We start from the raw sequence: 24,811 nt of genomic DNA on the forward strand, positions 1-24,811 counted from the left end.
AGAAGCTGAGCTTTTAACCACTGTGCCACCAGGGCTCCTAGCCTTAAGGCTATCAGATACCAAATAATTAGTTTAACTTGGATTTGAGAGAGTAAGTTCAGAGAATACTATTCTTTCAATTGTAGCAGAAAGACAAAGGTTGAACTTTGAGGCTACTTAAAATATTCAAGAATTCAATTTAGCTTTTTACTTGTCATTTGTCTCCCAGAACAATCTACTTTGTGCCTGCTCAGTACTTTTCTCTACAGCAGACTAATATTTTTAGTGACACTCTACGTTAAATAATTATCCCTGGTCACCTGGGTCCCTCGAGAGGATATTATCCTGACTAAGGCAAAGTACTCCTGAAAAATACTTTTGGACAAGAGTTAGCAAAGAATTGAGTCTTAAGAACCAAGAATAAGACTAAATGAATATCCACGACCACCTGGGGAGCTACTGTATAAACATGGACAAAGCAAAAAAAAAAAGAGGAAGAGCAAAGAGCATGGCAAAGGAAATAAAAGGGAAGAAAGAGTATCAGAGGGAAAAAAAGGCCGGGGGGAGGATACTAATGTGATCATTTTATTCTGACTTAAAACCTGTCAGCAGTTCCTCAATGATAATTATAATAAATTCCCAACTCATTAGGGTATCCTACAGGGCCCCTTACAATTTGGTCCCAACCTACCTTTCTAGTCCAATTTAGCTAACTTTCCTACATGTACCCTAGGGTTCTAACCACAGTAACGGTTCATTTACCTTATAATAACTTGGCAGAAACTGATCCTTCTGTCTTGGATGATTTTTTTGCTCCTTGTCTACCTGGTGAAATGCTACTTCAAACTTTAGTCCAATTCTTATTTCTTCTGTGAATCCCATCCCATCTAACCTATTTATAAGCACAGTTGTTTCTTTTTGCTCCCAAAACACTTTGCATATGCCTCTGACTGTCATTGAGCACTCTGTGTTCTGTAGTTTGTTTACAGGCCTGTCTTTACCACTAGACTATGAGGGCTGAGCTTCCCCTCTTTATCCCCAGCACTGTGCCTGACATTTAATTTAGCAAGTGTTTTATAAACATCTATTCAGTGAGCAAAAGTATATGTAGGAACTGCGGACTGCCAGCCTTGCCCTGGGGCCCTGGTGGCTCAGGAGTTAAGAACCTGGCTGCCAATCAATAGGTGGGCAGTGCAAATCCACCAGCTGCTCCTTGGAAACCCTATGGGACAGCTCTATTCTGTTCTACAGGGTCACTGTGAGTTGGAATTAGCTCCATGGCAATGGGTTCGGTTTTCTTTTTTTTTTTTTTTAACCTTGCTCTAGAGTAGTGGTTTTCCAACTTACTAATATTTTTAGCAACCAACCCTGATTTTCGTTAAGAGATCTTATATGAAAACCCATTATATAAAAATTCTGGTTGAAGTCGGGGAGGACAGGTCCAGAGTCCAGCCTTCCTGTCAGCTACTTGGTCTCTCCCAATCCCGCAAGAAACCAAGAGCTTCGCAGAATTCAGTTTGAAAACTACTGCTTTAGCAAGAGGCTAAGGAAATCTTAGAGGATAGCAATAAAGGAAAAGATTCTCCAATTCTGCCACCTATTGCTTCCAAAAGTGAGAAAGTCCCATTCCTTTTTAAGAAAAACTCAAAATACAAAACAATTAAAAATGGCGATTGATTACAAAGCATGGCTATAGTAAAGCTATATATATATATATATATATATCTTAAATTTTTATTGTGCTTTAAGTGAGAGTTTACAAAGCAAGTCAGTCTCTCATACAAAAACTTATATACACCGGGCTATATATGTCTAGTTGCTCTCCCTCTAATGAGGCGGCACAGTCCCTCCCCCCCACTCTCTATTTTTGGCGAGCTTCTGACCCCCCTCTGCCCTCTCATCTCTTCCCCAGACAGGAGCTGCCCATGTAGTCTCATGTGTCTACTTGATCCAAGAAGCTTACACAGTAAAGCTATATTTTTATTTTCTTAAGGACACATTTGTAATATGATTTGTTACTGTAATAACCACAAATGGTCAAAACCTATTTTTCTTAAGCTATAATACATCCAATATAGGTATTACTAATAATCAATGTTATAATTAGCAAGGTACTATTTTGATATTATCCCTCCAGTATTATAGGTATGTTTTTTATTTTAAGTTCTCTTTTTCTTAAAATCTGACCTATTTAACTGCAGTAACTTGTTTTATGCCGCAACTAATAATAAGCTGCTTTGATTCTTCTTAGGAAAGTATTTTAGGAACAAATCAAAAATGGTCTAAAATACATGTAATAAAGATCTTACTTCATCAGCAAGTTTTCGGTTAAAAATCCTCGACTCTTCCAGCGGTGACCAGATCTTTATGTCATAATCTATGCCAGATGAGGCTAAAACTAGAAATAAAATTTGCATATTAATAAAAATCTTAGAAACATGGTATGTGTTTCTCTATTTATTTATATATACACATGCATATATATCTATCACCATACAGTGTCTATACAGCAAAACTAAACTAGAATAGAAATTGTACTGATACATTTGGCTGTTAATTGAGAATATTATTATGAAGATTTTCTAAAAGTTATCTTACCAAAAACTAAACCAAACCCACTGCGGTGGAGTCGATTCTGACTCATTACTGACCCTACAGGACAGAGTAGAACTGTCCCCATAGAGTTTCCTAGGAGCACCTGGCGGATTCGAGCTGCTGACCTCTTGGTTAGCAGCCGTAGCACTTAACCACTACGCCGCCAGGGTTTCCAAAGTTACCTTAGGATGTAATTTTAAGACCATCTTTCAATCACTGAAGTTTCTTTCTTTATTATTCACTGCTATTTTATACGATACGTGAGCAATCTCAAATAACGGCAAGAGCAGGCAAATGCTTTTCCTCTGGCAAATTAATTTAGACGTGAAGACTGAAAAGGTCTGGAGGTTCGATTTGGACTAAGCAGTGAAGAGTTCAGTCATGCCAAGCCTCTCAAAACTGATAAAACTTGGAAGAAAGATTAAGAGAATACACTCTTTGACCTATTTCCTTATACTGCCTATCAACAAAGAGGTAACAGGTATTTTGTTTGTTGTAAGTCCAAGCAGGGCTACAGCTGACTCTAGTGGCTGCCTGGCAGGATAATTTGGATTAGTCTTACTAGAAAAAAACTTGAATTGATAAATCACGCTAATAATGTCTACCCCTTGCCTATAAGAAGTCATCTTACTTGGGTCAAAGGGATGTGGCTGCAGGCAGTTGACCACGTGATTATCAGCCTCCAGGAGCATCAGGTGCTCAGCGGTGTGCCGATCCCAGATGAAGATATGGCCGCAGTCGGAACCGCTCATTACGAAGTTAGCACCCCAGAAATTGGCTTCTTTTATCTAAAACAAATTGTAAGAGAATTCAAATCCAAGTTGTTAAAATGAAGATTTACACTATTCTCAAGTTAAGAAAAAATAAACTAGCTTAGAGAATAATACAATAAAAAATTGAGTAGTCTTTGCCTTCTAGTATCTTAAAATCATGATGCAGATTTATTAGCAGAGGTAACATGGCAGCAAGTAATGAAAAGAGCTCCTCGAGGACAGGGACTTCTCTTTGTTCAACACTGAACCATGAATAAACCATGAAAAACTTTTGTACTTCAGATCAGGATCTCCTCAATGCTGTATTTCCAGTGCTTGAAACAGTTCCTGGCACACAGTCGGTAATTAATTAATAACTATTTATTAATTAATAAACAGACTTCACAGGTTTTGGACAGTTTAATGGAAACTTACATACCTATTGCTGAACTTGCCAAAAGTTGTCCCATTTTAGCTTTACAAAGCACTGATTTTTTTATTAGCCATTAGATATAAACATTTTCCTTTACGAAGCAATGAGACAAAAGGAATGGGAGGTGATGAAATGGTTATGATGATGTTTTTTAAATGGATGCACCTGAACGAACCATGAAAACCTCTATACTTCAGATCAGGGTTTCTTCAACCACTTTACTGCAGCAGCTCCTTGGCCCCTTTTGGTGCTCACCCAAAAAAGAGGAGCCAGTTTTTTTGTTACATGGAGCTACTGTTATATTTATCTTCTTCCTTTTTTATATTTTCATCCTGTCCTCTAAGTATTTTCATCCAAATTGTTAACCAGCAAAATGCAAGAAAGGTTAATCAGTTGCATTTATTAATAATGAGCATCCTTTTAAAAAATACAATTACGTTATTACTGCCAGTGATATCTATGAGAAAACTTGTATTTCTCTATCCCAAAGTAACTTCTTACATAGGCCCTGAAGAAAACAGATTCTGCAGATGCCTCTTAATGACTCAGTGAGTACATGAAGAGAACACCACTCTCTAGAAATGAAAGGTTCAGGGTTAACAGTTACATTAGACACCTAGCAAGGTTCTCTCAGTAAATAATTAACATTGCATTGGGTGTATAGACTTGTGGATTGTAAAAGATAGGAGAGATTATTTTAGAGATCTGGTCCATTCTTCTTATCTCACAGATGAGGAAATTAAAATCTGGAGAAAGAAAGGGAATAAAGCAAGTCTTCACTTATCAAAAGTGTTATGCTACAAGAAACCTGGCTATATGTTACAATAAACCTGATTTTCATAAATCTAAATCCCTCTCTCCAAAACTAACAAAGGGAGCTAATATAAGCTAAAAAATCTATAGGAACTTCTCAGGTAGAAAACAAGCGTGAGGCACTAAAAAAGAAACAATAGTGACTTGTAAAAGCTAAAATTAAAAAAAAAAAAACTCCATATATTTCCTCAATAAGGTAGAATTTTCTTATAAAAAATAACGGTCTCTCATGGTATACTGTAGGACTAAAAGAACCATGTTCAGGTAAAGAGATAACTATGAAAGTGCAATAATGTTATAGTGAAATCATGCTGGCAATATAGGAAGATAATCATTATGAAAAAAACACATATTATGAAATTACAGTTTATCCTAAATAACGTCATGAGCATTTTGTACCATTGTCCTGGAGTTGCGATGACCCTTATAAACCATCTTTACTAGTGGCCTTCTAATGTTCAAAGTATCCAGTTCTTCCATTTCTTTCCTTTCTTTTCTTCGCCTGAAGAACTCCTGAATACGAGCAACAGCAGAGCGTCTATGAATTACATATTAAAATAAAAACAAAAATAAATAAATTCACAGGCCAGTACAGAATGACAATGAGTAAGTCTAGAAGATACTTTACATACATTATTTTAATAAGGCACCCTCAACCAAATGCATAAAAAGGCAGACACAACAGTGAGACTATACCAGACTAGTTGAGTTACTAAAATAAAATGTTTTAGTTAAGAGATCACTTAGAAATTTGGTACAGGTTGAGAAAATAAAGGAAATAGCATGCGGCACACTTTTTTAAAGGGCTGTTTTATAAAAACACAATGTAGATATAAAATTAATGTGCAATTTACTATAAAGAAAACAAATATGATTCTAATTTGTTTTCATCCTCTCCATACTAGGAAAAGTAAAGGCATAAAGAGAAACCAAAAGAAACTAAGGGTAACAGATAATACCAATGAATGAATTATGGTTTTAGATTCTATTTAAAACATTATTTAAAGATGTTCCAAGCAAAGAACGGACTAGTCAAAACAAAACAACCAAACCTGTTGCCGTCGAGTCGATTCCGACTCACAGCGACCCTACAGGACAGGGTGGAACTGCCCCACAGGGTTTCCAAGGAGGGCCTGGTAGATTTGAACTGCCAACCTTTTGGTTAGCAGCCAAAAGCGTAACCACTATGCCACCAGGGTCCCAGTCAAGATAAAGAGAATATTAACATGTAAGCAATAAAATAAGGACTTTGAAGTAACACCTTTGACATACCTACTCCATACTGGAGTACAGATGATGGCAGATTTTACCCTTCGTAGAACTGAGTGGGTGACAGAGTTGGGGACTGAAGAACAGCCTCTCCTTAAGACTGATTTCACTATTAGGAGAAAATTCTAACACATGATAAAACCCCGTTGCCATCAAGTCGATTTTGACTTATGGCAACCCTATAACCCAAAAACCAAACCCACTGCCATCGAGTCGCTTCTGACTCATAGACGACCCTACAGGACAAAGTAGAACTGCGCCACAGAGTTTCCAAGGAGCACCTGGTCAATTTGAACTGCCGGCCTTTTGGTAAGCAGCAGTATCTCTTAACCATTACGCCAACAGGGCTTCCAAAGGTAGGCAGAGTAAAACTGCCCCATAGGGATTTTGAGGAGCTGGTGATGGATTCAAACTGCTGATCTCTGGGTTGGCAACCAAGCTCTCAACCACTATGCCACCAAGACTCCCTAATATATGATATTACTTAATAATCTTGATAATTTGAATTTGTTATTTAAGACTTTATATTTTGATGCATAATAGACCAAAAATCCATTATATATAAAAAGTCTACAAATCAGTAACAAAAACAAACATTGTAACAGGAAAATAGTAAAAGGACATGAGCAGAGACATTACAGAAGAAATAGAGTTAGTAAATATACAAAAAGGTGCTCAGTCTCATTAATAAAAATAAAATAACAAATTGAAGTCTTTTTACATCTATCAGCTTGACAAAGACTTTTTGTTGATCACAGTAGCAAGAGTTCAGGAAAACTGGCGCTATTGGTAGGAGTTTGAAAGTGGTTCTTTATATAAAAAATAAATTAGTACTCTTTCATTATAAACTTTCCATTAAAGTGGGATACACATACAGCTGAGTTTTCACAAATGGAACGCTCCATGTGACCAGAACCAGTTTTGAGAAACAGCAGAATCAGAAATCCAGAAGCCTCCTCGGGCCCCATTCCTATCTTACTCCCCCTTAAGCATAACCTCGATTCTGAATTCTAACACCATGGATTCATTTTGCCTGTTTTTGAACGTTAATAAATGAAGCAATACAATATATAGCCTTTTGTGTCTACCTTTTTTTTTTTTTTCTTTAGCTCAACATTATGTGGGTGCACGTTGGCTCCAGTTGACTCAGACTCTTCGCTGTAGAGCATTACTTTGTATAGACATTTTACCCTTTCTACTGCTAGTGCGACAGCTTTCTATTACTAAAATAGTGCTGCATATGGATATACTCCCGTTGGGTGTGTATCTAGGACAGGAAGTGCTAGACGTATGTGTATATGTTCATCTTTAGTATATACTGCCAAATAGTTTTCCAACATGGTGGTACCAATTTACACCCCCACCAGCAATATATTAGAGAAATTAAATATCTATTGAAATGTAAAACGTGTATAAACTTTGACTCAACAATTTACTTTTAGAAAATGTATAGTATACTGTACAAAAACTTAAACAAGTATGCAAATACAGGTGTAAGTATGATTACTACAGTACTGTAATTAAGAAAGACTGGAAGTGATCTAAATGTTCTCATAGAGAAAACAGGTAAAATAAATTATGGTAAGTGGAACACATATGGCACCATTAAAAAGGATAAAGAAGATTCACTGCAATGACATGGAAAACGTCAGCATCATACCAGCTGATTCTAAAACACAGCTTAAAAAATACTCCATTAAAAAAATATATATATATATGCTGGGGAGTTCTACTCTGTCCTATAGGGTAGCTATGAGTTGGAATCGACTCGACGGCACTGGGTTTGGGTTATATATGCCTAAGAAGAGTCCAGAAGGATATAGCCCAAAATGTTAATAACGACTTTTTAAACAAATATATACTCGCACTTTTATAACAAACAGGTGTTCTTTTTCATAAAATTTCATCGTTCTCTAAGTTCTATAGTGCTGGGTTCAGGGATGAGAGATTCACATATATGCCTATTGCCAAGAAAGATGATCCAACCAAATGCGGAAATTATCAAACAATATCATTAATACCACACGCTAGCAAAATTTTGCTGAAGATCATTTAAAAGCGGCTGCAGAAGCATATTGACAGAGAACTGCCAGAAATTCAGGCTGGATTCAGAAGAGGACGTAGAACCAGGGATATCACTGCTGATGTCAGATGGATCCTGGCTGAAAGCAGAGGATACCAGAAGGATGTTTACCTGTGTTTTACTGACTAAGCTAAGGCATTCCACTGTGCGGATCGTTAACAAATTATGGATAACATTGTGGAAAACTGGAATTTCAGAACACTTAATTGTGCTCATAAGGAACCTGTACATAGATCAAGAGGCAGTCATCCAAACAGAACAAGGGGACATTGCATGGTTTAAAGTTAGGAAAGGTGTGCATCAAGGTTGTACCCTTTTACAATACCTATTCAATCTATACGCTGAGCAAATAATCTGAGAAGCTGGACTATATGAAGAAGAACGGGGCATCAGGATTGGAGGAAGACTCATTAGCAACCTGCGTTATGCAGGTGGCACAACCTTGCTTGCTGAAAATGAAGAGGACTTGAAGCACTTACTGATGAAGATCAAAGACCACAGCCTTCAGTATGGATTACACCTCAACATAAAGAAAACAAAAATCCTCACAACTGGACCAATAAGCAAGATCATATAAAACGGGGAAAAGAGAGGAGGCGGAGCCAAGACGGCGGAATAGACAAACGCTTCCATCGAGCCCTCTTTACAACAAAGACCTGAAAAAACAAGTGAAAAGGGTATATTTGTGACAAGCTGGGAGACCTGTGCATCAAAGGCAAGCTTAGACAACGAACTGAGGAGCAGGGGAGGAAAAGGTCATTCAGAAGCGGAGAGGAGTTACCGGACCTGAATCGCGAGGAGCCCTCAGACACCATTCCCGGAGCAGCGACGGCAGCAGCGGGCTGGTCCTAGCGTTCGGGCGCAGTTTCCTCAGGGAGAAGCAGCCAGCCACACAGCCTACTCACACCTCCAGAACCTGAGGAGAATGGCGCTCTCCACAAAAACTAAGTACCTGCGTATATTTTACCGCACCCTCCCCACCCCCAAGCCAGCTTCAGCGGTGGAATCCCTGGGCCTGAGATAGACCCTGGTGAGCACCTAGAGCCATCCTCCCGGCCTTGGGGAAGGAAAAAATTTTCAACTGGGGGGGTAAAGATAATTTGGTAGCTCCATTAACCGGGGGAACTCAGGACAGAAGCATGTCCTGTTCCAGCATAAACCATCTGTGGACCCTCACCCTCAGCACCTTTCCCTTCTGCATGGACCTGTGTGGGCCTATTTCGGGAGAATAGGCCCTTGCTGGCAAACTCCAACCATTTCAGCTGTGCGGCGGAAAGGTGGGTGTTTGACGTTTGACATTGCTTTGCCTGTTAAACAAGGTCCTCACCTACCCACATCAGGGACCAAAGGACTGGTAGCTCCACTCAGCTCACCCAGCCACCCACGACAAGAGTCGAAAAAAAACTGGTACCTCCCAGTCCTTACAACCAAAAACTTCGGGTACCCATGGTCCATCTGCAGAATCCACCGCTCTACGGAACAGAGACGCATTTTCCTCAGAGACGCTTGGGGCTTGGTTCTCAGCCCCCTGCCTTGTTCAGAGTGTGACCCCCTGCTGCAATCAGATACTGGTATAAATGCCAATCACCCCTGCCCCTCTAAGACTATAGGACAGAGCCTGTACCACACACTTGATATCAGCTACCTGGAAACCTGAGCTGAATTCATACAAGAAAATTGAATGGACTCTCAGACTGATATACCTGATAACAGCTCCAGCCAGCTGGGGACAGGACACCAGTGCTCCAAAGGCGAAAATAATCAAGGTAGCTCACTCAAGCAACCCATAGGGGTATACCAAAACAAAACAAAGCAAGTAGCTATGACACAGTAAGCAAGCATAAACTAATACAATAACTTACAGATGGCTTGGAGACAACAGTCAATATCAAGTCACATAAAGGAACAGACCATGATCACCTCAACAGGCTCTCAAAACAAAGAATCCAGGGATCTTCTAGATGAAAGTGCATTCCTGGAATTACCAGATGAAGAATACAAAAGTTTAATATACAGAACCCTTGAAGACATCAGGAAGGAAATGAGGCAATATGCAGGACAAGCCAAGAAACACACAGATAAAGCAATTGAAGAAATTAGAAAGATTATTCAGGAGCATGATGAAAAGTTTAATAAGCTGGAAAAATCCATAGACAGACAGCAATCAGAAATTCAGAAGATTAACAATAAAATTACAGAATTAGATAACTCAATAGAAAGTCAGAAGAGCAGAGCTGAGCAAGTAGAAGCCAGAATTTCTGAACTCGAAGATAAATCACTTGGCACTAATATATTTGAAGAAAAATCAGATAAAAGAATTAAAAAAAATGAAGAAACCTTAAGAATCATGTGGGACTCTATCAAGGGAAATAACCTATGAGTGAATGGAGTACCAGAACAGGGAAGGATAACAGAAAATAACAGAGAGAATTGTTGAAGATTTCTTGGCAGAAAACTTCCCTGATATTGTGAAAGATGAGAAGATATCTATCCAAGATGCTCATCGAACTCCACATAAGGTAGATCTTAAAAGAAAGTCACCAAGGCGTATTATAATCAAACTTGCCAAAATCAAAGATAGAGAGAGAATTATAAGAGCAGCTAGGGATAAACGAAAAGTCACCGACAAAGGAGAGCCAATAAGAATAAGCTCAGACTACTCAGCAGAGACCATGCAGGCAAGAAGGCAATGGGATGACATATTTAAAAACTGAAGGAAAAAAATTGCCTGCCAAGAATCATATATCTGTCAAAACTGTCTCTGAAATATGAAAGTGAAATTAAGACATTTCCAGATAAATACAAGTTGAGGGAATTCATAAAAACCAAACCAAAATTACAAGAAATACTAAACAGAGTTCTTTGGTTAGAAAATCCATAATATCAGATATCAATCCAAGAGTAGAACACTGGGCAGAGCAACCAGAAGTCAACCCAGACAGGGAAATCCAAAAAAACAAAGCAAGATTTAAAAAAAAAAAAAGAGCCCAATACAGGGTAACGGCGATGTTATTATACAAAAGAGGACAACATTAAAATAATAAAGAGGAATTAAGAAATGTAATCATAACCTTCCATATGGAGAGGAAGATATGGCTAAAAAAAGAAATAAAAGTTAGTTTTAAATTTAGAAGGAAAAAAAATGTAGGGGTAAATAATAAGGTAACCACAAAGGAGACAAACTATCCTACTCATCAAAATAAAATACAAGGGAAAAATACAGACTCAGCAGAAACAAAATCAACAACAACAAATATGAGGAAAGGACAATATATAAAGAAAATCTACTCAGCACATAAAATCAAGTGGGAAAAAGAAGCTGTCAACACACAAAAAAAGACATCAAAATGATAGCACTAAACTTATACCTATCCATAATTACCCTGAATGTCAATGGACTAAATGCACCAATAAAGAGACAAAAAGTGGCAGAATGGATTAAAAAACAAGATCCATCTATATGCTGCCTACAAGAGACAAACCTTAGACTTAGAGACACAAACAAACAAAAACTCAAAGGATGAAAAAAAAATATATCAAGCAAACAACAATCAAAAAACAGCAGGAGTGGCAATATTAATTTCTGACAAAATAGACTTCAAAGTTAAATCCATCAGAAAGGATAAGGAAGGACACTAATGATTAAAGGGACAATACACCAAGAAGATATAATCATATTAAATATTTATGCACCCAATGACAGGGCTTCAAGATACAGAAAACAAACTCTATCAGCATTGAAAACTGAGATAGACAGCTCCACAATAATACTACGACACTTCAACACACCACTTTCGGTGAGGGACAGGACATCCAAAAAGAAGCTCAATAAAGACACGGGAAGATCTAAATGCCACAATCAACCGACTTGACAATATACAGAATACTCCCCCGCAACAGCAACCAACTATACTTGCTTTTCTAGTGCACATGGAACATTCTCTAGAATAGACCACATATTTGGTCATAAAGCAAGCCTTAGCAGAATCCAAAATACTGAAATATTACAAAGCATCTTCTCTGACCATGAGGCCATAAAAGTGGAAATCAATAACAGGAAAAGCAGGGAAAAGAAATCAAACACTTAGAAACTGCACAATACCCTGCTCAAAAAAGACTGGATTATAGAAGACATTAAGGATGGAATAAAGAAATTCAGAGAATCCAATGAGAATGAAAACACTTCCTATCAGAACCTTTGGGACACAGCAAAGGACACAGGTCAGAGGCCAAGTTATATCAATAAATGCACACATCCAAAAGAAGAAAGGGCCAAAATCAAAGAATTATCCCTACAACTTGAACAAATAGAGAGCAACGAACGAAACCCACAGGCAACAGAAGAAAACAAATAAGAAAAATTAGAGCTGAACTAAATGAAATAGAAAACAGAAAAACAATTGACAGAATTAAGAAGACCAAAAGCTGGTTTTTTGAAAAACTCAACAAAATTGATAAACCACTAGCCAAACTGACAAAAGAAAAACAGGAGAGGAAGCAAATAACCCGAATAAGAAATGAGATGGGTGATATTACAACAGACCCAACTGAAATTAAAAGAATCATATCAGATTACTATGAAAAACTATACTCAAACAAATTTGAAAACCTAGAAGAAATGGATGAATTCCTAGAAACACACTACCTACCTAAACTAACACAAACAGAGGTAGAACTAAATAGACCCATAACAAAAGAAGAGATTTGAAAGGTAATCAAAAAAATTCCCAACAAAAAAAAAGCCCTGGTCCAGATGGCTTCACTGCAGAGTTCTACCAAACTTTCAGAGAAGAGTTAACGCCACTACTACTAAAGGTATTTCAGAACACAGAAAAGGACCCAATACTCCCAGACTCATTCTATGAAGCTACCATATCCCTGATACCAAAACCAGGTAAAGACACCACAAGAAAAGAAAATTATAGACCTATATCCCTCATGAATGTAGATGCAAAAATCCTAAACAAAATTCTACCCAATAGAATTCAACACATATCAAAAAAATAATTCACCATGACCAAGTGGGATCCTACTAGGTATGCAGGGATGGTTCAACATTAGAAAAACAATTAGTGTAATCCACCAAATAAAGAAAACAAAATACAAGAATCACATGATTTTATCAATTGATGCAGAAAAGGCATTTAACAAAGTTCGACACTCATTCATGATAAAAACTCTCAGCAAAATGGGAATAGAAGGAAAATTTCTCAATATAATAAAGGGCATTTATACAACACCAACAGCCAACATCACCCTAAATGGAGAGAGCCTGAAAACATTCCCATTGAGATCAGGAACCAGACAAGGATGCCCTTTATCACCACTCTTATTCAACATTGTGCTGGAAGTCCTAGCCAGAGCAATTAGGCTAGATGAAGAAATAAAGGGCATCCAGGTTGGCAAGGAAGAAGTAAAAGTATCTCTATTTACAGATGCCATGATCTTATACACAGAAAACCCTAAGGAATCCTCCAGAAAACTACTGAAACTAAGAGAAGAGTTCAGCAGAGTATCGGGATACAAGATAAACATACAAAAATCAGTTGGATTCCTCTGCACCAACAAAGAGAACATCGAAGAGGAAATCACCAAATCAATGCCATTTACAGTAGTCCCCAAGAAGATAAAATACTTAGGAATAAATCTTACCAGAGATCTAAAAGACTTATACAAAGAAAACTACAGTACACTTCTGCAAGAAACCAAAAGAGACTTACATAAGTGGAAGAACATACCTTGCTCGTGGATAGGGAGACTTAACATTATAAAAATGTCTATTCTACCAAAAGCAGTCTATACATTTAATGCAATTCCGACCCAAATCCCAAGGACATTCTTTAATGAGATGGTGAAACAAATCACCAATTTCATATGGAAGGGAAAGAGGCTCTGGATAAATAAGGCATTACTGAAAAAGAAGAACAAAGTGGGAGGCCTTACTTTACCTGATTTTAGAACCTATTATACCGCCACAGTAGTCAAAACAGCCTGGTACTGGTACAACAACAGATACATAGACCAATGGAACAGAATTGAGAATCCAAACATAAATCCATCCACACATAAGCAGTTGATACTTGACAAAGGCCCCAAAACAGTTAAATCGGGAAAAGACAGCCTTTTTAACAAATGGTGCTGGCATAACTGGATATCCATCTGTAAAAAAATGAAACAAGACCCATACCTCACTCCATGCACAAAAACAAGCTCAAAATGGTTCAAAGACCTAAATATAAAATCTAAAACGATAAAGATCATGGAAGAAAAAATAGGGACAACGTTAGGAGCCCTAATACATGGCATAAATAGTATACAAAATGTTATAAAGAATGTAGAAGAAAAACTAGATAACTGGGAGCTCCTAAAAATTGAACACCTATGCTCATCCAAAGACTTCACCAAAAGAGTAAAAAGACACCTACAGACTGGGAAAAAGTTTTTAGCTATGGCATTTCTGATCAGCGCCTGATCTCCAAAATCTACATGATACTGCAAAAACTCAACTGCAATAAGACAAATGACCCTAGTAAAAAATGGGCAAAAGATATGAATAGACACTTCACTAAAGAAGACATTCAGGTAGCTAACAGATATATGAGGAAATGTCCACGATTATTAGCCATTAGAGAAATGCAGATCAAAACTACAATGAGATTCCATCTCACTCCAACAAGGCTGGCATTAATCCAAAAAACACAAAATAATAAATGTTGGAGAGGATGTGGAGAGATTGGAACACTTATACACTGCTGGTGGGAATGTAAAATGGTACGATCACTTTGGAAATCGATTTGGCGCTTCCTGAAAAAGCCAGAAATTGAACTACCATAGGATCCAGCAATCCCACTCCTTGGAATATATCCTAGAGAAATAAGAGCCTTTACACGAACAGACATATGCACATGTTTATTGCAGCACTGTTTACAATATAGCAAAAAGATGGCAGCAACCAAGGTGCCCATCAACGGATGAATGGATAAATAAATTACGGTATATTCACACAATGGAATACTATGCATCGATAAAGAACAGTGAGGAATCTGTGACACATTTCATAACGTGGAGGAACCTAGAAGGCATTATGCTGAGAGAAATTAGTCAGTTGCAGAAGGACAAATATTGTATAAGACCACTATTTTAAGAACTCAAGAAATAGTTTAAACTGAGAAGAAACCATTCTTTTGTGGTTACGCGAGGGGCGAGGGAGGAAGGGTGGGAGAGGGGCATTCATTAATTCGATAGTAGGTAAGAACTACTTTAGGTGAAGGGAAAAACAGCACGCAATACACGGGAGGTTAGCACAATTGGACTGAACCAAAAGCAGTTTTATGAATAAACTGAATGCTTCAAAGGCCAGTGTAGCAGGGACAGGAGTCTGGGGACCATGGTTTCAGGGGACATCTACGTCAATTGGCATAATAAAAGCTATTAAGAAAACATTCTGCATCCCACTTTGAAGAGTGGCTTCCGGGGTCTTAAACGCTAGCAAGCAGCCATCTAAGATGCATCAATTGGTCTCAACCCACCTGAACCAAAGGAGAATGAAGAACACCAAGGACATAAGGTGATTACGAGCCCAAGAGACCAGCGACTACATTATCCTGAGACCAGGAGAACTAGATGCTGCCTTGCTACAACGGATGACTGCCCTGACAGAGAACACAACAGAGAACCCCTGAGGGAGCAGGAGAGCAGTAGGATGCAGACCCCAAATTCTCGTAAGACCAGACTTAATGGTCTGACTGAGACTAGAGGGACCCTGGTGGTCATGGCCCCCAGACCTTCTGTAGGCCCAGGACAGGAACCACTCCCGAAGCCAACTCTTGAGACATCGATTGGACTGGACAATGGGTTGGAGAGGGATGCTGGTGAGGAGTGAGCCTCTTGGATCAGGTGGACACTTGAGACTATGTTGGCATCTCCTGCCTGGAGGGGAGATGAGAGGGTGGAGGGGGTTAGAAGGTGGCCAAATGGACATGAAAAGAGGGAGTGGAGGGAGAAAGCGGGCTGTCTCATTGGGGGAGAGTAATTGGGAGTGTGTAGCAAGGTTTATATGGGTTTTTGTGTGAGAGACTGACTTGATTTGTAAATTTTCACTTAAAGCACAATAAAAATTACTAAAAAAAAAAAAAAAAACGGGGAAGAGATTGAGTTTGTCAAGGATTTCATTTTACTTGGATCCACAATCAATACCCATGGAAGCAGCAGTCAAGAAATCAAAAGACGCATTCTATTGGGCAAATCTGCAGAAGACCTCTTTAAAGTGTTGAAAAGCAAAGATGTCACCTTAAAGACTAAGGTGTGCCTGACTCAAGCCATGGTGTTTTCAATCACCTCATATGCATGCAAAAGCTGGACAACGAATAAGGAAACCTGAAGAAGTGATGCCTTTGAATGGTGTCGGTGAAGGATATTCAATACACCATGGACTGCTGAAAGAATGAACAAATCCGTCTTGGAAGAAGTACAACCAGAATGCTCCCTGGAAGCATGGATGGCAAGACTGCATCTCACATGCTTTTGGACATGTTGTCAGGAGGGATCAGTCCCTGAAGGACAGCATGTTTGGTAAAGTAGAGGGTCAGCGAAAAAGAGGAAGACCCTCAAAGAGATAAACTGACACACTGGCTGCAACAATGGGCTCAAGCAATAATTGTGAGGATGGTGCAGGACCGGGCAGTGTTGTGCATAGGGTTGCGACAAGTTGGAACCGACTCAACGGCACCTAACAACAAATAAATGAATTAAGAAAAGGAGGCGAGCAGAAATCAGTGATAGTGTGTCACAAATCAAGAATTATAAAAATAGAATTCTCTCTTTCTTCAGATTACATCAGGAGAATTTTTTGACTTATTCAAAGGGAACCCTGGTGGCAAAGTGCTAAAAACGCTTGACTGCTAACCAAAAGGTCAGCAGTTCAAACCCACCAGTGGTTCCGCAGGAGAAAGATGTGGCAGTCTGCTTCTGTAAAGGTTACAGCCTTGAAAACCCTATGAGGCAGTTCTATGGATCCTACGTGGTCACTATGAGTTGGAATTGACTCAATGGCAAAGATTTTTTTTAATAGCCTACACAAAGCTCTCCACTGTAATCACTGTGTCGTGTATCCCACTCAATTGGAAGCTCCTGGAGGGCAGGGCTGTGTTTTCATTATGTTTGTATCACCAGCATCCACCAGAGTGTCTGGCACATACTAGGTTTACTGAATGACTAAAATAACAACTACAAAATTGACTCATCTAGGAATTTCACAGTAACAACAAAAACATCTCAGAATATATCTATGTACAGCTGACCTAAGAAAATAAAATCTAGATTCTTGACTTTACATTTTTGTTCCCTGCCTCTTCTCTGATGTCTTTACATTTTATTTTTTAATACTGAATATTCAAAAAAGTTCTGTTTCCAAATGGTGACCAAAATTTCTTAAGATGACTCCAAGCTTAAACTACAAAGTTATATCAATCACAAATAGTCTGTAAAATCCTACTGTAAAAAAATACTAAAGCAGCACATTTAGTAGTTAAAGAACTAGGCTTAAACATAAGCAGAAAACCAATAAACTAAAAAAAGGAAAAATATGAATCACTTTGCCTACTGTTTTCAACACTGGTAAACTCTTTTATAAAACACCATTACGTACATCGAGAATGGCACAGTTTAAGCTGCCATGAATCGGAATCGACTTGACGACAACTGACAACAACACCAGAGTTGGTATTACAACTACTATTAAAACAGCCTGCAGGAGAACAAATTTTGGGGGTAGAAAAGAAATGTCTTGATCAGTGATTAGAAGAGTCCTGATTTATTAATCCTGGAATAAAGTGACTTAAGAGGTAATTCAGGTAACCAAACGAGGTTAATATACAAATACTGCACTAAGGATAGAACATGAGGACATGACTAAAACTATAGCAGGTTACTTTTGGATTAACTTGTAGAAAGAAAATTCTTTACTATGCAGAGGCAAAACACTACAAGCAAGTCAAGAGTCTCCTCCTAGTCTAGGTACCTAATGAACTTGATACAGTCTAGAATGCGAATTAGAACGACCGGGGAGAGCACTTCCCAAAATGTGGGATTTTCGTAGGTGTTCCACAAAGTAGGTTTTGTGTTCAAAACTGGATGTGGGAAATGGTGAATTAAAGCTAAACAGGTTTTTCACTGCAAGTCTTCTCAGAAGTCTTATTATTTATTATGCTAATGTGTACTGTGATTCTCAAAAAGAGGTATACATAATATAGGGTTTCCCAAACTTTATGACCGTGTTGTAGAGTATCAGAACACTATCGGGAACAGTGACTTCCATCTGCCTAATTTCATAATTAAATCCTTCCATACTAAAATAGATTCAGCTTGCATTTATTCTATAAACCTTGAACTTGATTTTTTTTCAGTTCAAAGACTAAGAATTAGGTTCTTATGCACATAGAGAAGCCATTCTCAGCACTCCTCTCCTTCAGCAGGAGAGCTTCTGCAATAATTACTACATTTCTGTCTCTACTTTCATAACAGCCATAAAACTCTGGTACAAGAGCCAAAATTATTACGGGTATATCTCCAACCAAGAGACATCCTTAGCCATAAATAAGAGAAATATAACAGAATCAAAGAATAAATTCTATTTATGTACATCTCACTGGAAATACCTCATTGTAACTTTGAATACCACTGTTCTTCAATATACCAACTTTAAAATGACACATTTTTAAAACTTACACCACACATATCCATTCTTCTTATATTGACTTAATGGTTTTTAGAAAAGAAAACCTAATTTGAACTTCCTAATTTAGAATTAGGAGTCACTGGGTGTGCAAATGGTTAATGCACTTAACTGCTAACTGAAAGGCTGTAAGTTCTTGAGTCCACCCAGAGGTGCCTTGGAAGAAAGGTCTGGCAGTCTACTTCCAAAAAGTCAGCCACTGAAAACCCTGTGGAGCACAGTTCTACTCTGACACACATGGGGTTGCCATCAATCAGAACAGACTCCATGGCAATTGTCGGTTAAATTAGAATATATGATAATTCAGACAGGGTTAAGCTAAAATTTACCAATACATTATCAAAGTAAAAAGGTGTTTGCTGTCCAGATGGATCTAAGAGTAAGTTTAGAAAAGATACATTAACTGTTAAAAAAAAAAAAAAAAAACACAATTTTAAAGTACTTTAAAGCATTCGTTTATAGTAAAAGCCACTTTTAGTTTGTCATCTAGCTTTATTAACAACAAAGGTTTATATAATGGAATTTCTGTCATTTCAACACATCTTTACAATTATCTGAAATAAGAGAGTCAACTAGGTTGCCAGAGAGTATCTTTTTGTTTCTGCTCCTTTCTGGTGTAGAGGAAAGGCAGGTGAAGAAATTGGATTCCTTTTACAATGCATTAGTAAGCAAAGGCAACAGCTAGCTGACCTGATGGTGCTACCTTTAGAAGGTCCTGCCTGCAGGGCTGGCCCTTGGTTGGTCTAGGAACTTGGTTTTTAGAACGTTCCCTACATTGTTTCGTTCCCTACATTGTTTGGCCACTGTCTTAGATATCTAAGGCTGCTATAATAGAAATACCACAAGTGGATGGCTTTAACAAAGGGAAATTTATTTCCTTATTTTACAGTAAAGTATGCTAGAAGTCCAAATTTAAGGGGTCACCTCCAGGGGAAGGTTTCTCTCTCTATCGACTCTGGAAGAAGGTCCTTGTCCTCAATCTTCCCATGGTCGAGAAGCTTCTCGGGCGCAGGGACCTCAGGTCCAAAGGATGCGCTCTGTTACTGGCGCTGCTTTCTTAGTGGTATGAGGTCTCTGACTCTCTGCCTGCTTCCCTTTCCTTTTAACTCCTGAGAGATAAATGGTGGTGCAGGCCATACCCCAGGGAAACTCCCTTTACCCTGTATCAGAAAGGTGACCTGAGTAAGGGGGGGCGTTACAATCCCACCCAAATCCTCTCAACATAAAATTACAATCACAAAATGGAGGACAACCACACATGGCCTAACCAAGTTGATACACAAATTTTTGGGGGGGACATAATTCAATCTGTGACAGACACCTAGAACACTGGACACTGCTGTACCAGCTTGCCTAGACTGTTTGCACAAATAATGTGGTTTATGATGAACAACTGCTTTCCTTCTGGGTCGGAATTTTGGTACTTGTGGCTGGTCGCACTAGCAGGGGATGGTTATATGACCAGCCCCCAATAAAAACCCTTGAATTTGAGTCTTACGCAGGCTTCCCCATATAGAAACACTGCGCAAGTGCTACTGTACTTTATGCTGGAAGAAGGAGCATGTTTTGTACAGCCTCTCCTGGGAGGAAGAATGCTGGAATCTTGTACCTGGATTCTTCCAGACTCCCAGCTCATGTGTCTTTTTCTTTGCCGTAATAAACCAGAGCCATGATTACAAATGAGGTGCCTGAGTCCTAGGAGTCCTTCTAGGGAATCATCAAATGTGTGGAAGCTTGTGGGGAGTCACTCATAGGTCTTTCATTTACTTGTTTTAGGAAGCAGAGGAAGAAAGTAACATGCCAGGTCATCCAGGGAAATATGAACAAAAATTTAGTTAACTAGAGTTTTAGATTAAAATGGTGTTTTATTTGCCCACTTTCATTTATGTATGCATGTCTGTATTATGCTGGCCTGCCTTAAAGACGCTTACATTCTAATGTAAGAAAACACATACATAAAGTCTTACAGGTGGCACTGTAGATGTACATAAGGGCACACAGAAGAAATGTTCAGTATACTTGGCAGTATGGAACGTGAGTGCCAGGAAAAGTTTCTTAAAGCAGAAGCTTAAGCTGAATGTTACAAAATGAGGTGGCTAAAATGATGGTGATGGTGACGGAGGACGACAGAGATCGTCTCAGTTAAAGGGCACAGGGTAAGTAAAGATACGGAGGCATACAGCAGCATGTGTTCAGGGACGCTCCACACATGGCTGATGCAAAGTATGAACAATTCCTGGCAGCAGCCAGCCACGGACTGCCCAATGTATCAGGCAAAGCAGCTTGGGGTTTTCATTATCACAGGCAGCAGAGAGCCACTGAAAACAGATGTGATGCATGACAGAGAAAGACTGGAGGGGGCAGGAGGGCCATTTCAATAGACCAGGTGAGAACTGATGAGGTAACAGCAGTAGAGTGAAGAGGAGCGGCGACTAGCATTTTAGTTAACTATTCAAAGAAAAACATAATATGGCACCATCATTCAGAATCTTAGCACATTATAGTAAAACACACCGACAAATCACTGCAAGACAGTGAACCTGCTCCATGAGTAACAGAGACAATAAACTGCAATAATTTTATTTTTCTAATTTTATCTTAAATACAAGTTTACACTCCTGGAGCATCCCCAACTGCCAAAATGGGAAGCAGAAGAAATGTGCGTTGTTATTGTTAGGTGCCGTTGACTGGGCTCCGACTCATAGTGACCCTATGTACACCAGAACGAAACGCTGCCTGGGTCCTGCACCATCGTCATGATCGCTGTTATGCTTAAGCCCACTGTTCCAGCCACTGTGTCAATCCATCTCATTGAGGGTCTTCCTCTTTTCCACTGACCCTCTATTTTACCAAGCATGATGTCCTTCTCCAGGGACTGGTCCCTCCTGCTAACATGTCCAAAGTATGTGAGACATAGTCTCGGTATCCATTCTACCAAAGAGCATTCTGGTCATACTTTTTCCAAGACAGATTTATTTGTTCTTTTGGCAGTCCATGGTATATTCAATACTCTTCGCCAACACCACAATTCAAAGGCATCAGTTCTTCTTTGGTCTTCCTTATTCATTATGCAGCTTTCACATGCATATGAGGCTACTGAAAACACCAGGGTTGGGTCAGGTGCACCTTAGTCCTCAAGGTGACATCTTTGCTTTTAAATACTTTAAAGAGGTCTTTTGCAGCAGATTTGCCCAATTTAATGTGTCTTTTGATTTCTTGGCTGCTGCTTCTGTGGGTATTGATTGTGGATCCAAGTAAAATTAAATCCTTGACAGCTGCAATCTTTTCTCTGTTTATCACGATGTTGCTCACTGGTCCAGTTGTGAGGATTTTTGTTTTCTTTATGTTGAGGTGCAGTCCATATTGAAGGCTGTGGTCCTTGACCTTCATCAGTAAGTGCTTCAAGTCCTCTTCACTTTCAGCAAGCAAGGTTGTGTCATCTGCATAATGCAGGTTGTTAATGAGTCTTCCTCCAATCCTGATGCCCTGTTATTCTTCATATAGTCCAGCTTCTCAGATTATTTGCTCAGCATACAGATTGAATAGGTATGGTGAAAGGATACAACTCTGACGCACACCTTTCCTGACTTGAAACCGCGCTGGATCTCCTTGTTCTGTTTGAACCACTGCCTCTTGATCTATGTATGGGCTCCTCATGAGCACACTTAAGTGTTCTGAAATTTCCATTCTTTGCAATGTTATCCATAATTTGTTATGGTCCACACAGCCTTTGCATAGTCAGTAAAACACAAGTAAACGTCTTTCTGGTATTCTCTGCTTTCGGCCAGGATCCACCTGACATCAGCAAAGATATATCCTTTGTACAACATCCTCTTCTGAATCTAGGCTGAATTTCTGGCATATCTCTGTCAATATGCTGCTGTAGTCACTTTTGAATAATCTTCAGCAAAATTTTACTTCCACGTGATATTAATGATATTGTTCAATAATTTCCACATTCAGTTGAATCATCTTTCTTGGGAATAGGCAAAAATATGGATCTCTTCCAGTTGGCTGGCCAGGTAGCTGTCTTCCAAATTTCTTGGCATAGACAAGTGAGTACTTCCAGCACTGGATCCATTTGCTGAAACATCTCAGTTGGTATTCTGTCAATTCCTGAAGTCTTGTTTTTCGCCAATGTCTTCGGTACAGCTTGGACTTCTTCCTTCAGTACCACTGGTTCCTGATCATAGGCTACCTCCCGAAATGGCTGAATGTCAACCAATTTGTTTTGGTATAAGAACTCTGTATATTCCTTCCATCTTCTTTTGATACTTCCTGCGTCATTTAATATTTTCCCAGTAGAATCCTTCAATATTGCAACTTGAGGCTTGAATTTCTTCAATTTTCTTCAGCTTGAGAAATGCTGAATGTGTTCTTCTCTTTTAGTTTTCTATCTCCAGGTTTTTGCACATGTCATTATAATAGCAGTGGATATAGTGTCTGATACACTACTGGAAGATGAGCCCCTCAGGTTGGAAAGCACTCATAAGACTGGGAAAGAGCTGCCTCCTCAAAGTACAGTCGACCTTAATGACGTGGATGGAGTCAAGCTTTCAGGACCTTCATTTGCTGATGTGACACAATTGAAAATGACAAGAAACAGCTGCAAACATCCATTAATAATCGGAACATGGAATGTACAAAGTACAAATCTAGGAAAACTGGAAATCATCAAAAATGAAATGGAACACATAAACATCAATATCTTAGGCACTAGTGAGCTGAAATGGACTGGTATTGGTCATTTTGAATCAGACACTCATATGGTCTACTATGCTGGGAACAACAACTTGAAGAGGAATGGCGTTACATTTATCGTCAAAAAGAACATTTCAAGATCTATCCTGAAGTACAATGCTGTCAGTGATAGGATAATATCCACATGTTTACAAGGAAGACCAGTTAATACTGCTATTATTCAAATTTATGCACTAACCACTAAAGCCAAAGGTCAAGAAATGGAGGACTTTTACCAAACTGCACAGTCTGAAACTGATCAAACATGCAATCAGGAAGCACTGATAATTACTGGTGATTGGACCGCGAAAGTTGGAAATAAAGAAGAAGGACTGGTGGTTGGGAAATATGGCCTTGGTGATAGAAATGATGCCAGAGATCGCGTGAGAGAATTTTGCAAGACCAATGACCTCTTCATTGCAAATACCATTTTTCACCAACATAAACGGTGACGATACACATGGACCTCACAAGATGGGATACACAGGAATCAAGTCAACTACCTATATGGAAAGAGATGATGGAAAAGTTCAATATCATCAGTCAGAACAAGGCCACGGGTCAACGGTGGAACAAACTATCAACGGCTCACATGCAAATTCAAGTTGAAGCTGAAGAAATTTAGCACAAGTCCACGATAGCCTGAGTATGACCTTGAGTATATCCCACCTGAATTTAGAGACCATCTCACAAACAGACTTGACCCATGGAACTCTAATGACCAAAGACAAGACGAGCTGTGGAATGACATCAAGGACATCATACATGAAGAAAGGTGCCAGAAAAAAACTGCCTTATAATTCAGAATTTTCCCAGACAATCTCTATATAAGTAAAAAATAACTGAGACAGAGAATGAGCCTAATCTCCTTTACTCATGGGGAGGTAACTGTAATAGTTCCTGTTTTACCACTGTTTATTAGTTCACAGTAATTTCCATTTTAATGTTTCAGCTTTTCTTAAACTCATTTTAAGCAACATAACACATTTTACTTGCTATCTTCACTTAAAAAAGCAGAAACCAACTCTGAGTATTTTGGGATAAAAAGTATGAATCAGAAAATCAAAAAGCTTTAAAAAATATTCCATTTTACCATCATTTAATTAGAAAATGGTAACTAGTAACAGACTGATTTACAAAAAGTTACTCGAAATATATCTTAGTGTTAAAACAGCCTTAGAAACACCAGCACAAAAACAAGTTTAAGAGTTTCACACGAGAAGGAGTTTTACCCATCAATAATATTTCTTGGTTTATTTCATTATTTCTGTATTTCTCATAGAGACCTCTGCCAATTTCACATTTCTGATTGTTGTTATATATTATGTTTTATGTTCCACTTAGTTTTAGAATGTAATGGTAAATAACAAATATATGCTACTATAATTAAGTAGAAGGTGGATTTTTGTCAATAA

The 24,811-nt window shown here is 38.6% G+C and overlaps 1 protein-coding gene across 3 annotated transcripts in view; it reads right to left on the reverse strand.

The window, feature by feature from the left end:
• Positions 1 to 24,811, reverse strand: part of DCAF6 (DDB1 and CUL4 associated factor 6) — a 171,121-nt gene that overhangs the window by 7,767 nt on the left and 138,543 nt on the right. For all 3 annotated transcript variants that reach the window (XM_049881321.1, XM_049881319.1, XM_049881320.1), the window contains 3 exons: positions 4,972 to 5,110; positions 3,206 to 3,362; positions 2,289 to 2,377 (listed from right to left, as the gene is read on the reverse strand). In XM_049881321.1, the coding sequence (XP_049737278.1) occupies positions 2,289 to 2,377; positions 3,206 to 3,362; positions 4,972 to 5,110 (385 nt within the window). The remainder of the gene's footprint in view (positions 1 to 2,288; positions 2,378 to 3,205; positions 3,363 to 4,971; positions 5,111 to 24,811) is intronic.

Source organism: Elephas maximus, chromosome 3 (genome assembly GCF_024166365.1).
Source record: "Elephas maximus indicus isolate mEleMax1 chromosome 3, mEleMax1 primary haplotype, whole genome shotgun sequence".
NCBI lineage: Eukaryota > Metazoa > Chordata > Mammalia > Proboscidea > Elephantidae > Elephas > Elephas maximus.